This window comes from Physeter macrocephalus, chromosome 7 (assembly GCF_002837175.3).
Source record: "Physeter macrocephalus isolate SW-GA chromosome 7, ASM283717v5, whole genome shotgun sequence".
Classification (NCBI taxonomy): Eukaryota; Metazoa; Chordata; class Mammalia; order Artiodactyla; family Physeteridae; genus Physeter; species Physeter macrocephalus.
In genome coordinates this window covers 59,908,057-59,926,445 of record NC_041220.1, presented here as the reverse complement: position 1 = coordinate 59,926,445, position 18,389 = coordinate 59,908,057, and the positions used below count along the sequence as shown (strand labels likewise).

The window sequence follows — 18,389 nt, the reverse complement described above, 5'->3', positions numbered from 1 at the left end:
AGCATTTAATCCATTCACGTTTAAGGTAATTATTGATATGTATGTTCCTATGACCATTTTCTTAATTATTTTGGGGTTGTTTTTGTAGATCCTTTTCTTCTCTTGTGTTTCCCACTTAGAGAAGTTTGTTTAGCATTTGCTGTAGAGTGGGTTTGGTGGTGCTGAATTCCCTTAGCTTTTGCTTGTCTGTAAAGCTTTTGATTTCTCCATTGAATCTGAATGAGATCCTTGCTGGGTAGAGTAGTCTTGGTTGTAGGTTCTTCCGTTTCATCACTTTAAGAATTGCATGCCACTCCCTTCTGGCTTGAAGAGTTTCTGCTGAGAAATCAGCTGTTAACCTTATGGGAGTTCCCTTGTATGTTACATTTCGTTTTTCCCTTGCTGCTTTCAATGATTTTTCTGTGTCTTTAATTTTCGCCAGTTTGATTACTATGTGTCTTGGCGTGTTTCTCCTTGGGTTTATCCTGTGTAGGACTCACTGCGCTTCCTGGACTTGGGTGGCTGTTTACTTTCCCATGTTAGGGAAGTTTTCTACTATAATCTCTTCCAATATTTTCTCTGGTCCTTTCTCTCTCTCTTCCCCTTCTGGGACCCCTATAATGCAATGTTGTTGCATTTAATGTTGTCCCAGAGGTCTCTTAGGCTGTCTTCATTTCTTTTCATTCTGTTATTTTTATTCTGGTCCGCATCAGTGAATTCCACCATTCTGTCTTCCAGGTCACTTATCCGTTCTTCTGCCTCAGTTATTCTGCTCTTGATTCCTTCTAGTGAAATTTTCATGTCAGTTATTGTATTCTTCATCTCTGTTTGTTTGTTCTTGAATTCTTCTATGTCTTTGTTAAACATTTCTTGCATCTTCTCGATCTTTGCCTCAATTGTTTTTTCCGAGGTCCTGGATCATTTTGACCATCATTATTCTGAATTCTTTTTCTGGAAGGTTGCCTATCTCCACTTCATTTAGTTGTTTTTCTGAGGTTTTATCTTGTTCCTTCATCTGGTACATAGCCCTCTGCCTTTTCATCTTGTCTGTCTTTCTGTGAATGTGGTTTTTGTTCCACAGGCTGCAGGATTGTAGTTCCTCTTGCTTCTACTGTCTGCCCTCTGGTGGATGAGGCTATCTAAGAGGCTTGATGGGAGGGACTGGTGGTGGGTAGAGCTGCCTTTTGCTCTGGTGGGCAGAGCTCAGTAAAACTTTAATCCACTTGACTGTTGATGGGTGGGGCTGGGTTCCCTCCCTGTTGTTTGGCCTGAGGCAACGCAACACTGGAGCCTACCTGGGCTCTTTGGTGGGGCTAATGAGAGACTCTGGGAGGGCTCAAGCCAAGGAGTACTTCCCAGAACTTCAGCTGTCAGTGTCCTTGTCCCCACAGTGAGCCACAGCCACCCCCCATCCCCCGCCTCTGCAGGAGACCCTCGAACACTAGCAGGTAGGTCTGGTTCAGTCTCCCCTGGGGTCACTGCTCCGCTACTTCCCCTGGGTCCCGATGCGCACACTACTTTTTTGTGTGCCCTCCAAGAGTGGAGTCTCTGTTTCCCCCAGTCCTGTCGATGTCCTGCAATCAAATCCCACTAGGGTTCAAAGTCTGATTCTCTAGGAATTCCTCCTACCGTTGTCGGACCCCCAGGTTGGGAAGCCTGACGTGGGGCTCAGAACCTTCACTCCAGTGGGTGGACTTCTGTGGTATAAGTGTTCTCCTGTCTGTGAGTCACCCACCCAGCAGTTATGGGATTTGATTTTACTGTGATTGTGCCCCTCCTACCGTCTCATTGTGGCTTCTCCTTTGTCTTTGGCTGTGGGGTATCTTTTTTGGTGAGTTCCGATGTCTTCCTGTCAATGATTGTCCAGCAGGTAGTTGTGATTCTTGTGCTCTCGCAAGAGGAGTGAGAGCACGTCCTTCTACTCTGCCATCTTGGTTCCTCTACCTGTTTCTCAGACTTTAATGGACATACGAATCACCTAGGTATTTTGTTAAAATGCAGATTGTGATTTGGTAGATCTGGAATGCAACTTAGGATTTTGCATTTCTAACAAGCATCCTGTGCAGGACGCTGCTGCTCTGGCTCTGTGGCCCACACTTGGAGGAGCAAGGTTCAAAAGCAGAGATTGTCTAACTTGGCTGCACATTAAATCACCTGAGGACATTTTAAAAATACGGATGCATGGGTCCCACCTCCAGAGATTAATTGGTCTGGGGTGTGTCCTGGGTGTCAGGAATTTATAAATCTCCCCATGTGATTCTCAGGTGTAGCCAAGATTGTGAACCACTGCTCAGTCTGAAGGATCTGAATTGTTTTCATTAGTTCACATCCAAGAGGGAAGTACCTATCTTCAAAGTGATGTCCTTTGTGTGTGTTTTTAATTATTACTGTTTTTTTCTTTGTATCTCACGTTTTGAAAGAGTCCCTCTGCCAAACAAAGTATGTTTAAACAATTTTGTTTGTTTTTCTATTTTTAAATCAAATCAAACCACATACAGCTGTCAACTGGACTTCCTGATCAGCATGAGCTAACTGGTGTTGCCACACTCAGTTGGCATAAGCTCCAGAAAGGCCCAAAGCAGCGTCTCTCACACGCTTTCCATGGGCAGATATGTGATTTCCTGTGGACTTTTTGAAATGTTGAAAATAGTTCACTGGTCTCCAGTTGCTTCATTTGTCGGCCCAGGTCAGAGTCCAATGATTACATGATCGGAGAACTCCTCAGATTGTGCTGGTTTGGGGGCATTCATGTGTAGGAGGAAATCTTGCCAACTGCCCCTCCAGCAGAGTTCTTCACAGTTCTCTGTTTCAGTAATTATCCATTAACTGCAGTATCTGTTGGCTGCCTTTCCCTTGAACAAGCAAACATTCCCCTTAATCCCATCCAGCCTCATGACTTGATAGACATGAGAGGTAAGAGTTTGTGATAGGTAAAGAGTGTGAAGGTTAAGATCTCAGAGAAAGCTTCTGAGAAGAGCTGCCTTGGTTGGGATTTGAATAATGGTAGAAAGTCTCCAGCTGGAGAAGAGGGGAAGCAGCATTCCAACAAAGAGAAAATACTCTGTGCAAAGACTGCTGGTACAAGAGAACTGTCTGGCTGGAGGGCTTTTGTGGTGATGGGGTGGGGAGGGAATGGAGGGAGGTTGATGGGAGGTGGTGGTGGTGGATGAATTGGGAGATGGGGATTGACATATATACACCAATATGTATAAAATAGATAACTAATAAGAACCTGTTGTATAAAAAATTAAATTCAATTTTAAAAAAGAAATAGCGGGCTTCCCTGGTGGCGCAGTGGTTGAGAGTCCGCCTGCTGATGCAGGGGACACGGGTTTGTGCCCTGGCCCGGGAAGATCCCACATGCTGCGGAGCGGTTGGGCCCGTGAGCCATGGCTGCTGAGCCTGCGCATCTGGAGCCTGCGCTCCGCAATGGGAGAGGCCACAACAGTGAGAGGCCCGTGTACCGCAAAAAAAAAAAAAAAAAAAAAAAAATAGCATAGAGGATGTAAAATTTTCATTTGCTTCAGTTTAAATATTGTTTGCAACTAAAAGTGACAACTAACATCATAGTATTGTGTAGTAAATCCCACTGCTTTGAGCTTTTTATGAACCTGGAGAAAGAATCTCTTGTCTGTGGCATCTATGTCTCTGATTTCACTTGAGATAACTTTGGGTCAAAAATGCTGCTTTGGAGAAATAGCATGAAATATGGGATCTTATCTTTATCAATGTTACGTTCCATTTTTCTAAGAAGATGAGAATTTCTTTTATATGTTTGCCGAATGCTACGTATAATATAAAATTCTGCTTTAAATAAATACATTCTTCATTTTCAGATCTAGAAATAAAAAAACGAGAGAGAGAGAAAGAAAGCTTCTGATGTGCCAAATTGGGAAGGGTATTGGATGCCCCTGTAATCTTCAGCCTGGAGGCAGGGAAGTCCTTCCTTCCTCCTTTCCTCCCTTCCTCCCTTCCTTCCTTCCTCTCTCTTTCTCTTTCTTCCTTCCTTCTTTCCTCCCTTCCTCCCTTCCTTCCTTCCTCTCTCTTTCTCTTTCTTCCTTCCTTCTTCCCTCCCTCCCTGCCTTCCTTCCTTTCTTTCTCTTCCTTCCTTCCTTCCTATCTCTCTCTTTCTTTGTTTTCTCTTTCTTTCTTTCTTTCTTTCTTTCTTTCTTTCTTTCTTTCTTTCTTTCTCTCTCTCTCTCTCTCTCTCTTTCTCCCTTTCTTTCTTTCTCTCTCTCTTTCTTTCTCTTTCTTTTTTAAGAGTAACATCTGATGTATATTTTAGGAACAATATACTCCATATTCTGGCAGTGAGGTTGAAGGCTAAGTGCAGGTGGTGGGAGAGAGATCTGGCAAGGGAAATAATCCTCATTAAGCTATTGAAAAAGTATGATGATGTATGAAGAAGAACCTGAACTAAGAGAATGTTAGGTGTTCTAGAAAAAATGGAAGACCTTATGATTATTTTTAATTTCCAGTAGGAATTAGATGATGGAAGAGTTAGCGAATTGGTACAATATTGACTCTAGTGGTTACTAAACTTTAGTGTGAAACAGAATCACCTGGAGGGCTTGTTGAAACTCTAATTGTTGGACCACACCAACAGAGTTTCTGCTTCTGTAGGTTTGGGTGGGGCCTGAAAGTTTGCAAAAGAATGCAAGAATGGAGCAACAGAGGAACCTAAAGAAACAAATGGAAGACAAGTAGAAAGTTGATAGAACTTACAACCATATCAATAATTAAAATAATGACTAAACATATCAGTTATGAGGCAGAGATCCAGCAGACTGGGTTTTACCAAACACAGTCATCTACTTCCAATAGATGTATTTGAAAATAAGAACATGCATAGGTATAAAGGCAAAGGATAGAGCAAGATACACCATCCAACAGTAAGCATAGGAAAGCTGGATTGCTATATTAGAATCAAGAGGGCAGAAGTAGAACCAATGGATGATGGCTGCAGGGAAGCCAGTTTTAGCTCTATGGAGCACAGAAGTTTCCACCGCTATCACTGGCCAGCAGTGGAAGGGGCTGCCTTGTAATTACAACACATGTCCCTGGAGATATGCAAATAGGCCAGTCTAGGAAGAGAAAGAGCATTCTTGCGTGGAGAAGTGGATTAGATGATCTCCTTTGGTCTCCTTTCTGGAGCTGAGATTTCGTCATAGTTTATTTTCTACAATAATTGTAAATTATTACAATTGTAAAAAACGTAAATTGCGGGTAAGTGTTCATTTTATAATACTTAGAATATTTTTAAATGCCCAGAATAAGACAAGTCATTTGATCCTTCCAGTCAGGAATATCTATGGCTAACATTTGGTACAGAGGCTCAGTCAATCTTTTTAATACACAGATTTGTTTCAATTTTGGTGAAGTGGGTTCATAACAGCTGCACTGTATAGCAACTGCTGTTTTTTTTCTTTTAACTTTATACTATATCTTTTTCATAAAATATTTTTGTAAAACAGGAAAGTGAAAGCATATTCAACCCAGGGGGAGAAAAAGCATTTCAAGACTAGTTGTATAAATTCAAGAAAACAGAGATGTATTTCAAGTAAGATCTCCCTGCAGTGACACCACTGCACTTTTACTATCTCAAGAGACCTTTGGGATTTGGGTGGTGATTACATGTGCAGGAAGAGCCAGGAAAAGGAGAGAGTGACTGATCTTTAGTTTGGGTGATTGGTGACTAGGACCAGGGGAGAGGAATGGGTTAGAGTCACGTTAATTCTGGCCCTGTTGAGTTTGAGTTGTCTGGGGGTCACTGCCTGGCCTGGGACCATTTCTCAGGCTAATTTTGTCTCTTTCCTTTAACCTATTTGCCTTTCCTTTTTAAAGGCATCACCGCTCTACCATGCACACTCCCTGTATACTCATTATTGTTCGTACTCCCTGGTTTTTACTAGTAAAAAACGTAAGGTGGCAGATCTTATTTTAAGAAGTTAATTGCTGATCATTACAGTTAAATACATTATAAAGATAATGGAATTTTTTAGTTTTATGTGACCCACATCCCTCCTGATCTGCTAATTGGAAGTCCTCTTTGAATTCTGCCCTCTGCTTTTATTCCTAAGAATGGAACCAGCAACACTCCCCCACCCCCACCCCCACCCCAGCCCCGCACCAGTCCCTTCTTTGGTGAAGGAGACATTGTCCCCTCCCTCTGTAGAGAAACCACCCTTTGCAGACTCAAGAAGCAGCTCAGGTTGAATGATAGGTGGCTCTTGGCATCTCTAAGGTGACACTTTTCACTAAGTGAATTATCCATTTGGGACAGCCTCCCAAGTGCCTTTTTATACCCAGGAAAGTGGTTTGGGGCTGCTGGAAAGAAGGGACTTGGAGTTGTGGGGAGGGGCTTGGGCTAGAGTCACACTTCTGGAGGGTCACTGATGATTTTGTCCAAGACAGCATGTAGACTGAGAGATAAGGGACGTTTTCTAGCATCTCATATTGGATCCCAGATGTGTGAGCAGAAAGAATTATGAAACACAATGAGGTCCCTCCAAATAGAGGGGTATCATGAAAGTCCACAGAGGAGAGTTTTGAGGAAGGTGGCCACTGGGGTCACAAAGGAAGCAGACCACTCTTTGTTTAGGAAGTTTGGCTGTGACGGCAGAAGGAGATTGGGCACTAGCTTTTAGGGGGAGAAGACTGATATGTGGGAGAAATGGCTGATTCTAGAGAAAGCTGTGGTAGAGAAAATAGAAGATGAGCCTGGAGCCCCTTGTAGTACCAGAAAGTAATGAAGTGCTTAAAAGACAAAAGGATGGGAGCAAGTCAGAGGGATGAGGGGCTAACTGGAAGAGCTCCCAGTGGCCAGAGCCAGAACAATTTGAGCAATAAAGTAAATCGTAGAGTATTGGATTATAGCCCAAAGGATAAAGTAAGTATCTGTGAGTATATGCCATACTGCTATAAATAAATGATTGAATAAATTAATAAATGGAGAAGTAAATCTTTCTTACAAAAGAATTCCAAGTAATGTGTGGATACTACCACGCCACAGGAGTGGAGCATAAGTCCCTCCCTCCCTTGAAGTGAAAAACCATTAGACAAAGCCAGATGGGGACACCTGGCCTGAACTCCTCAAAACTGTCAAAGTCATAAAAAACCAGGAAAGACTGAGAAACTGTCACACAGTGCAATGTATGATATCCTGGATTGGCTCTTGGAGCAGAAGGAGGATATTAATGGAAATCAAAATTAGTCTAGAGTTTAGTTCATAGTAGTATACCAATGTGGATTTCTCAGTTTTGAAAAATGACAGATGGTACTATAAGACATGAAAATGGGGAAACTGGCCGGGGAGGTATATGAGAATTCTTTGCAACTTTTCTGTAAATCTAAAATTATTCCAAAATAAAAAGACTTGCTTTTTCTTTTTCTTTTTTTTAAAAGAAGATGTTGAGGGTAGGAGTTTATTAATTAATTGATTGATTTATGGTGGTGTTGGGTCTTCGTTTCTGTGCGAGGGCTTTCTCCAGTTGTGGCAAGTGGGGGCCACTCTTCATCACGGTGCTCGGGCCTCTCACTATCGCGGCCTCTCTTGTTGCGGAGCACAGGCTCCAGACGCGCAGGCTCAGTAGTTGTGGCTCACGGGCTCAGTTGCTCCGCGGCATGTGGGATCCTCCCAGACCAGGGCTCGAACCCGTGTCCCCGGCATTAGCAGACAGATTCTCAACCACTGTGCCACCAGGGAAGCCCTCTTTTTTTTTTTTTAAGTGTGTGTTACCAAACGAAAGTTCATATGCCCAATTCACAGTGAGGCCAAACAAACCAAAATGAAGGAGTTTGGGGCAGAGAAATGTTTATTGCAGGGCCAAGCAAGGAGAATAGGTGGCTCATGCTCAAACAAACAAACAAAGAAACAAAACCCATACTCCCCAAAGGGTTTCGGCAAAGCATTTTTAAAGGCCAGGTGAGGGCGCGGCATCCCAGGGTAAGTGATCAGCTCCTGCACTGTTCTCTGGTTTATGGTGGGGTGACAAGGTGGTGTCACAGGAGTTAACATTATCAGTCCTTAGGCACCAGTAGGTCTAGGGGGGGTATGTGCTTGGGATCATCAAGTAGTTAATTTCTTTGTTTGGTGGTGGTTTTAGCATCTGAAAAACAACTCAGGAAATGTGCATCAGATACTATTATTTAGGTAATTCAGAGAGGAGCTAAAGCAGAAGATATGGGGGAGGGGTCTGTCCCAGGAAGGCCCCATAGGGTCCTGCTCAGTTACATGTTGGGGTGGGGTTGGGGGTTGGGGAAACTTGAGCTTGTTTGTAGGCTGAGAATAAATAAGTCAACCGGTATGGATGGGCAGGGGTATTGGGGAGGGGAAGGAAGAATGTTTTATCTATGCACAAACAGAAGAAGATAGGAAAAGTGTAGACCAGGAGTAGAGAAAAAGACATTTCAGTGAAGGAAGAGGTGACATTGGGCAGTAGTCTTTAAGCATTTTTGCTTGTGTCCCTGCCAAATGAATGTTGAAAAACTGGAAGTCTTCAATCTCAAACCTATCAGCTGAATCGTATCAGAGAAAATTTCCATCTCATTTCATAATTCTGATATATAGCTGGATTGGTGAGGCACAGGGCCTTGCTCCAGGTTGGTTACCTGGATATGTCAAATGAGGAGCCACCCATGAGTTTTTCCTGATTAGAGCTCAGGGACTGTCCTCCTACATAGAACTGTTCCTCTGGGGCTTCAGACGTATTTGCACCCTGGAGCAATGTACACTTAGAAGAGTGATTTGGAACGGGTGAGAGGCCTACTTTTCTTGATCAAGTAGGGAAAGGCAAGCGGAAGTGGGAGGAAAGCCTGAACCCTCGTTTCAGGAAAGAGGGCATTTGGGAATGAAGAACCAGGAAAGAGATTTGCTTCAAGCCTCTGCCCTCATCCCTCTTGAGGACTTGCACGTACCCCTGATTTGAAGATCATGGTAGAGGACCTGAAAAGTGTGGAGTAAAGCTGGGGAAGAAGAGGACTTTCTCAGGACCAGCAAGGGGAGGACTGTTTTGTGTTGAGGTCATAGCTGAAGGGGGAGCTGGTTAATTTCCAACGATGCTTATCCAGTTTTCCCTGCTATCTCTGCCCACCCGAGATGGCTCATCTTTTTTCTCCTCCTTTGTCTCACCTCCCTTTTCCCGTGTCTGATTTATTTGTGACTGTCCAGTGGCACCTTGAGCACCTTTCTTTTGGTAAAGTGATTTTCGCAGTGTCCTCATTAAACAACATCCCAATGAAATGAAGTAAAAATTCTTAGATTTGACCCATGTAACCTTTAGACCAAAAATGCCATTAAAGGGTAGCATCATTGAATGACTATTGTGGACCAAATGCATGCATTGAATGAATATTTAACAGTTCTGATTAAGGCAACTTGTTTTAAAAAATTTTTTAAATTAAATTTAAAGTATGTTAGATCTTGCCTTTTATCTCCTAAATTAAAAAAATGTATATAAACATACATTTTAAAACATATGCCTGTTTATATTTTGCCAAATAAACGATGGAACACTTGAAAGATGATTCTGTTTTCACTCTTGGATAACAATATGTAGGGCACATTTGTGATTGTACTTAAGATATTGTTATATATGCCATCTGTTGTTGCCACTACATGTGTGCAAGTGTCATTTATAAAGCTCATTAATTTAAAGAGCTAATAAAAAGGCACTCTTGTGATTCAAGAACCCATTTCAGGTAGTAAAACAGTCTGTCCCACTCACCTTATAAATTCTGCCGTTTATTAAATTGTATACCTTACTTTTTTGTTGTTAGCATACTTGGTCACTGTAGGCTTGGTGAATTCTGGAAATGTAGAACTGATCAACATATTCTCACCATACTGAGAAACTTGTTATTTTGATATATAGATGATATTTTGCTGTCACGTAACATCTTTCCTTTTTTTTTTTTAAGACTTATTTTGAATTGGCTTTATTAGGCAATTCATGAATAGAGCAGAATCCCATCTAGCAACTAGAAGGGTATTCCCTTTTTCCATTATTTTCATTAGAAATTCTTCACTGTAGGGAATTCCCTGACGGTCCAGGGATTAGGACTCTGCACTTTCGCTAGGTTCAGTCCTTGGTCTTAAGATCCCACAAGCTGTGCAGCAGGGCCAAAAAAAAAAAAAACCCCCACAAAACTTCACTGTACTGGGCAATTATTAAGACAGTCCTAACATTTTAAAGGGTCAGTGAAGATTGACAGGTGATCATACCCATTATTTGTAAGGTAAATTGGGTCCATTAGCTGGTCCAGTTTGAGTGCACCTTAGGGCCCAGGGATTTATCACCTAAAGTCTACAGAGCCTCAGGTCCTCCTTAAGTGAGCTGCAGGGGATCATGAACATCAAAGTATAGCAAATGTCATGTGCAGAGGTCTATATCCTCAAATCTCATCAGAAAGCCAAAGAATTCTGTGCCCCCAAAAGGTTAAGAATGTCTTTTGTTCAGTTTCACTGCTGAACAAGACTGTGGGTTGGATACAATGGTGTTTTCAAAACACTTGGAGATAATAACACCCACGTGTGTATTGCCCTACTTCTTCAGCCACATGGAGTATCCAATTCCAGAATAATTTCTCCTGCACTTTCCTCTAGTATTGTTAGATCTATTACAAATCGAGTGTAATCCCACATCTGTTTCAAATTACTCTCACTAATTTATGTTACAAATGATCTTGAGAGCCCTGGGAATCTCAGGTGTAATCCCGATCTGCTGTTGATTTCATATTTCTGTGTGTGTAAATATTTGCTGTATTCTTTCATTTCCTCATCTTTAGTGGAACAGAACAATTAACACAGTTCACAGGGGAAAAATGTAATTTTAATATAAGTGATGTTATATTTCTAGCCAGTGATAAATGGAAATTTTGTGAGTAAATGCTATTATGCAATATTGTTTCTACTTACTTATATGTCTGATATCAATTTAAAGGATAAATGATCATAGTTGGTATTTAGAACAAGAGAAAGATGGGGGAAAATGGCAAGCAAAAAATTTTTGGGAGTAGACTTTTGCCTAAATTTATGCTTTGTTTCCTTCAAGGTTTACCATTCTTCTATTGCAAAAGAATACACGTGTGCAGTGGTGTTTTATTGCCTGATAGAGATTTCTTATGAATGAAAATAAATGCTGTCCAACCATGCTACTTAAAATGACTGAGGAATTATAAACCAATACTGAATCAAAGAGCTCACCTTGGGGCTTCCCTGGTGGCACAGTGGTTGAGAGTCCGCTTGCCGGCTACTGAGCCTGCGCGTCTGGAGCCTGTGCTCCGCAACGGAAGAGGCCACAACAGTGAGAGACCCGCGTACCGCAAAAAAAAAAAAAAAAAAAAAGAAAAGAGCTCACCTTTATAAGTATGCGTGATCTAAGCAAGTCGTTGTCACATGTAAGCAGTGGATAATTTGTTGAAGTGCATATCCCTGAGACCTCCCCCTACAAAGATTTTGATTCACTAGTTCTGGAGTCTGTGGTTTTAACACATGACACAGGTGATTTGATATGTTACCAAAGATGATCTGGGTGCTAAGATTCTACACAGGAATAGCTATAATATAATAATATTACTTTTAATATAAGAGAAGCCATGATGATTGTGGAGAGCTGGAGGAGACATGGAAGTATCAACAAGTATCAACAAATGACATGGAATAAGTTTGCACCCTCAAATTATTAAGGACCCCAAAGAGTTTTTGTATGTGTGTGTTTTATCTATTGACACTTGCTGTATTAAAAATTAAAATTGAGATATTTAAAATATTAAATTCTTTAAAATAATAAACCCATTACCTGTTAAATAATATTTTTATTTGGAAAAAGAAACTATTTCCAAAGTAAAAAATTTAGTAAGAGGAGTGGCATTATTTTACATTTATGCAAATCTCTTTACTGTCTAAACTTAATAGAAGACAGCTGGATTCTCATCTGCTTCTGTGTTCAATCTGTTGCAATGTTATTTTGGTTGAAATATATGAAGAAGATGCAGCCTCACACAGAAAATGGAGGAGTATTTTAATACCTTTTTTGATATTATATCAAAACTCTACAAGTCATAGTTTCTTAAAGGTTAGTCGCAATGTGGAATTTGAAATCATATCATTGAACTTTTTTTTTTGACATATTAAAATCCATTGGTCTGTCCTGCACTTTCAATGGATCTTTTACCCATGCACGATTTTTTAAAAAATTTATTTATTTATTTATGGCTGTGTTGGGTCTTCGTTGCCGTGCATGGGCTTTCTCTAGTTGCGGTGCGCAGGGGCTACTCTTTCATTGTGGCACGCAGGCTTCTCATTGTGGTACGCAGGCTTCTCATTGTGGTGGCTTCTCTTGTTGCGGAGCACGGGCTCTAGGTGTGCGGGCTTCAGTAGTTGTGGCATGTGGGCTCAGTAGTTGTGGCTCACGGGCTCTAGAGTGCAGGCTCGGTAGTTGTGGCGCACGGGCTTAGTTGCTCCGCGGCATGTGGGATCTTCCCGGACCACAACTCAAACCCGTGTCCCCTGCCTTGGCAGGCGGATTCTTAACCACTGTGCCACCAGGGAAGTCCGTATGCAGGTCTTCTATAAAACCACATTCATTACTGTCCTTACCTCATCGGGAAAGTCTTTTTAAGTATTGGGAAGCTGACAGGCTCGCAGTGGCATATGTCGTCTTCCAAAATGCTTGAAAACTCAAATTTTATCATTGGCAATAAATACTGTAAGTTGTTTTCCTTGAAGAAACAGACTCACTTTGTTCATTTTTGAGAAAATGATTGCCAAATATCCAAGTCAGAATAACCACAGTTCGTCAGTTTTTCTTTCAAGTAAAAATGGTGGTCCATGAAAAAAACAGCTAGTTCAGCTTGCAACTCAATTTATACAAGTGCTTTTCTTCTAGACGACCACTGTACTTCACTCTGCAGCAGCAGAGTGCTTCATGTGGACTTCCCATTTTGTCACAAAGAACATTAAAATGACCTGTATTCAAGGGTCAAGATTTAAGAAAAGTAGTAATTCCTACGGCTCGCTTCATTAAGGACATGTGTAAGGAAAATTGACCTTTTTTTCTTTTTTAAACTGCTATTGAGTGAAGAGCCACTGCCTTGATTAGTGCTAAGGTGCCAGCAGTTTCCCCACAATTGCTTTTGCACCATCAGTGCAAACGTCAGCACAGTGAAAAAGACAAATAATGTCTTTGTGTTATTCTAAAAATAGCTTGACCTCTGAGAAGGTCCTGGAGACTCCCAGGAGACCACAAATCACACTTTGAGACCCACCATAGAGATGCTTTGGGCCTTCCTCCCACCCGCCAGCGCCCACCCCCCAGCTTTGCAGTTTTTGTGCAGATGTCAACATGTCTATCCATGGCTCCTTAGCAGTACAGTGTGGAGTATCTCTTTGTGAGATGGTGTCACTGTCATGATTCTAGGTAGAATGGGGAGTCCACGGGGCCGGCACTCACTCAGCATTCATTTAGAGTTGCAGCTCCTACAGTGTGCTGCTGGTCCGCGTGAGACTCTGAAGCCCATCCTCTCTCGTGCCCAACGACGTTTTTCCCTGCTTAGCTTTAGGCACAGTTTAAATTTAAATGCCTTCCCTGGTCCCCTTGGTAGGACACGGTTTCGTTTGTACTTACAATGTTTAATATATTGTTGGCTTGCATCCTCAGTCATTTTCTAAAAATTTGTCAGTTCCTTAATTACTTCTTTAAGTACCATTTGAGTTGCTGTTTCCTTTTAATCTGAATGTTGTCCAATAAAAGAGAGGGCGTTTTTTTTTAAAAAAGAGACGGCGCTTTGTACATATTTGTTTCAATGTAACGAAATCAAAACTGAAAGCTAACAAAGTCAAACAAGTGTGCGTTAGTTGCACATTTCCTGACTGCAAGCATTGGCACGATCAAACGTAGCGAACGTGTTTTACTGCTGTGGTTTTTATTCCTTGTTCACTTCAGCCTCTTGGGACCCAATATTCAACAAATATTCAAATTGGGGCTGGAGTTCTGAGCGCCCGGGTACTGCGTGTTCCGGCAGTGTGTGTTTGTACATTGTTAAAACCTGACAAGAGAGCGGTAGCCAGGAGCCTGCAGGCGGGGCTCCGCCGCGGTTGAGCCAGCTGGGCTGCGTCGGCGCTCGGGCTCTTCGCCCCCGCCCGGCGCAGCCTCGGGCTGGGCCGGTGGAGCGCCGTGCCCTTTTAAGGAGGCGGACCGTACCACCAGAACTTTGTTGAAGGGGGTGTCCAGGCGAACTCGGACAACTTTAACAGAGCCGAAGGACGATTTCCTTTACGTTCTGACGCGGGCCGGAGTTCTAGTGCTGCTTGGCGGGAGCTGTGCGCTGGTGGGCTTTGCGCGAAGGGAGCCCTTCGGTTTCCCTTCTCCGGAATCGCCCGGAGGGATCTCACTCGGTCTGAATTCGGACGCGAAGCTCCCCGGGCCGGTCCAGAGTGTAGTTTGCCTGCAGAGGCCCCAGTGCCCGGATGTCCATCAGGATTAGCGCGAGCCAATACGCTCGGAGCCCGAGGCTGCGCTGAGGACGCCCGGGCTCGGGAGCAGGTAGTCCCGTAACATCGGGGAGTCGCGCTGGGGAATCGTCCCCGCCCGGCCCCGGCAAATGGTGAGCGCGGCGGTGGCAGAAGGGCCGCGGGTTGAAGGCTCTGATGGACAGGAGACCTTGAGCTCTATAAACTGAATTATGGCAGCCCAGTCAAGGTAAGGCAGGCACCGAGAGAAACTTTTAAAATATGTTAGTGGCTAGGAGAATTGAAGGTTGCAAGGGAAGGGTTGGGGTGCTGCGAAGAGGACGAGCAGGAAGCAGCTTTGTCATTGCTTTCTCATCATTCCTGATGCTGTGGTTCTTTATTTATGTCAGATAAAAAACAGTTTGGAGAACATACTAGACAATTTCTGCAGAGAGGAGGGGGTTGAGTTAAAGTTAAGATTAAAGTTAAATTTCTCTTCTCTTCCAAAAATAATTATTTTCAGAAAAATCAAGTTGATTTAACTTGTCTGCCTTTGCTCAAATTGTCCTTTAGTTTCTTTGTGCACCTCCTTTTGGTTCTCCTGATTTTTTTCCCCCCTCTCCGCTAATGCCTTGAGCAGAATTTTAGAAATCGATTAATGTGAAACAGTTCGCCTTGGGGGAGGTGGTTGAGAATTTGCCTGGTAAGTGACTGGAAATTTTACTGCCAGAATGTACGATTGCACATAAAACGGCACAGCTTGCGTGAATCTGCTGAGTAGGCAAAGACCAGGAATGTATCGGGGTTGGTGAAGGGGAGAGGATAATGAACTGCAGTTGCTGTCAGAGGAACGCTATTGTAAGAACCTCCAGCCCTGACTTTCCATGGTTTGTTACTTTTTTTGTAATGAGGCTTTAAGAGTGATGACAAGGCATTAGTGATTTTTATGAAATTCAAACTGTTGTGTATGATTTCATTTTAGTTGTGACAGCAGTTGGTGCTAAAGGAAGCCTACTATTTAGATATACATTCTTTTTAAACTTTCAGTTTTACTGGAAAGTAGTTTGGTGTCGCATTTAAATTAATGAGCTCCTCAAGTTGCTTTTTGATGTAATATAGTGATTTGGGGGAAATCTTACAAGGCTAAACACATTTCAGGTCTGAAGACCCAGATAGGTCACTCAAAGAAATAGATGCTTTAAGCTTAAAGTTTGGGCTTGATGAGACTTTGAAATTTTTTCCTAAGAGATAGAACTTTCTAAGAAGAAAAAGAACTTCACTATATAGAGCGCCTCTATGTGCTTTGTATATTTAATCCTCTAGACTCAGTGGTTTATCCCCTGCCCCCATTTTATTGGCTGTTCTAAGAAAGAGGTTCTTAACTTGAGGCCATGTAGTAGGAAAACTTGGATGAGAAACAAAAGTTGCATCTTTATTTATGCTAACCTTGACTGAAATTTAACTGCCAAAAGGGTCCATGGCATCAAAACCTTAGATTAAGACACTGTGACCTAAGAAATTAAATGGTATCTAACAGAGCTCAATAATAGAAAGCTGGGATTTGAACTCAGATGTGAGTGATTTCAGTGTCTGAACCCTTAAATTAATTAAGAATAAAATGAGGTAATAGCTAAATTGGACACTGCTGTGTGCCAGGCACAGCAACTGTAATTGGATTACCTCTTTGACGCTTCTCAGTCACTTAAATAGGTAAGTACTTGTATTTTTCACATTTGTTCAGGAAACTGAGGCCCAGCCAGTCTGTTTCTTGCTTGAGGTCACACAGGTAGAGCAGTGCTTGCCTGACTTCTGAGCTGCCCTGCAGCATTTCCTTACTTCCAGGCTGCCTTTTAATGCTGAGATGGGGTGTTGAAAGGGAGCTGCAACGCCTCAGTCTAAATGCACAAAAAGCAATTTCTGCTAAAAGTACTTTGCTACAAGATGTAAAAATCCGAGTTATCAGTATGGTAAGTTCAATTTGCTAGTAACTGAAGTAGGAGGACTGTACATATTCTGCTTTTCTGCCTGGCCTTCAGATGTGCCCTTGAACTAGGAACAAAGCCACGATGTCTTTTTTTTTTTTTTTTTTTTTTTTTTTTTTAATATTTTGGCCTCACTGCATGGCACGTGGGAACTTAGTTCCCCGACCAGGGATTGAACCTGCGCCTCCTGCGTTGGAAGTGCAGAGTCTTAACGAGTGGACTGCCAGGGAAGTCCCCAAGGCCATGCTGTCTTGCTATTTTCTTAGTCTGCATCATGGGAGTGTATCTCTCAAGTGGTAAATGTGCATTTTCTTCACTTATAGCTGGAATGTGGTCCAAGCTCACTTAGACATTGTGTTTGTGGGAGAATAGGTAATCTTTGAGATCCTGAGAGAGAATATATGGAGAAAATTGCAGGTATTCTTGGACTTCAGGAAACCCCAAAGCTGGGCCACTCTGCCTGAGTAGTGCTAAGAGAAACGCAGCCATCATCTGTGATGTATAATCTGGGGCAGTAAAATCTTGCCCGTGTGTCACTTGCAGCATCTGTTTGCTTTTGAAACAATTAATTTAGATTCTTGGACTCCTTGGATCTGAATATTCATAGCATTCATAGCTCAGTTCTAGCCATTGTGCACTGTTTAAATAATTAGGTGGTGGGATTTTTTTGTTTGTTTTTAAGTAGAAGAGATAGATGGAAACTTAGATGAAACTGAATTTTGTAGCACTGATAGTGAATAAATGAGCTGACCATGGCACTATTCTTTTATTATTTGTTATTGTTATAAGGTAATAGTCTTCATTTGATGTTGATGGATGGTGTATGACTAATTTTTCATGTGTATTTCTTCTGTCTAGTCAGCTCCTTAAGACATTGTCTCACATTTTTAGTATTCCTTGCATAGGCTAGAAGTACTTTGAATGAGGGAGGGACTGCTTAAATCTCTAGGCTTGTGAATTTCCATAAATTGAGGTTGCATATTCCTCTCCATTTTAAAACCTAAAAGTAGGAAATGGATTATTTTGTTTTGCTTTGTGGTTGATTTCTTCTGCTAGATATGGAAGACATTTATTGAATGAAAGGTCAATTGCCTAAGTTTTAAAAATTAGATTTTGGGTCAGTATTTTGAGAACATTAAATATCTGCTTTGCCTTTTCAGAATTGTGGAGAAAGGCAGTCACTTAGAAGTGCAACATCAGTTAAAGCAGGGCATATTCTATGCCTCCCCTCTCAGATCAGTGTGTGCTTCCTTTGGAATCTATAAGCACAACAGATACTTTGACTACGCTTCCTTGCTGTAAGATGAAATAGTTACAGATCATGGCTTTAGTTTCCAAATTCTGATCTAAAGCACTTGGAGACTGTGCTTTTATAGGAGTATACAGCCTGGCACACCCTCTTTTGAGGACTGGTAAACCTATGATGGGTAAGTGTGGGCATGGAATCCCATCAGTTTGTAGATCTATCCTTTTCTATGAGGATTAGCTTGCTTTATATTGAGGAGTGTGTTGATGGATAAAAGAGAAAGGAGGGCTTTGGTTCTCCATCTCTGCTAACCCCTTCATTGAAGCAATCCCTGAATTTTAGAAAGGAATACATACATCTCTTCAACTACCGTCAGGGATTAACCGGTTTTAAACGCACCTTGTGCTACTGGAGAAGTCCTGGCCCACCTCCCCACAGGGTGTGTGTGTGTGGTGGGGGCGGGGGGGGGTGAAGGGTGCATGAATGGGAGTTGGGGGACTTGAACTTGCTTCTTTAGAAGAGTAGCTTCTGGTGGCTGAGCACCTCTCAAAAGCGCTTTCACACAAACTGCAGAAGGAAATTAGGTTTAGGTAACTCTCCCACAGGTTTTTTGTTTGTTTGTTTGAATTTGACTAAAGTTAATGATGTTTAAAAAAAATAATAGAGGAAAGTTAGATTGTTCCCAAGATTATTATGAAGCCGGTTTTTGGTGGATCTCTGACTCTGGTGGGGG

At 42.1% G+C, this 18,389-nt stretch overlaps 1 protein-coding gene across 6 annotated transcripts in view; it reads left to right on the top strand.

The window, feature by feature from the left end:
• Positions 1-18,389, top strand: part of AFF1 (ALF transcription elongation factor 1) — a 236,746-nt gene that overhangs the window by 67,797 nt on the left and 150,560 nt on the right. Inside the window, exon 1 of one of the 6 annotated variants that reach the window (XM_024116859.3) lies at positions 14,290-14,678. The exons of the other annotated variants lie outside the window; for them this stretch is intronic. Coding sequence (XP_023972627.1) covers positions 14,662-14,678 — 17 coding nt within the window. The 5' untranslated portion in view covers positions 14,290-14,661. Of the gene's footprint in view, positions 1-14,289; positions 14,679-18,389 lie in introns of those variants that run through there. 6 annotated transcript variants of the gene reach the window in all.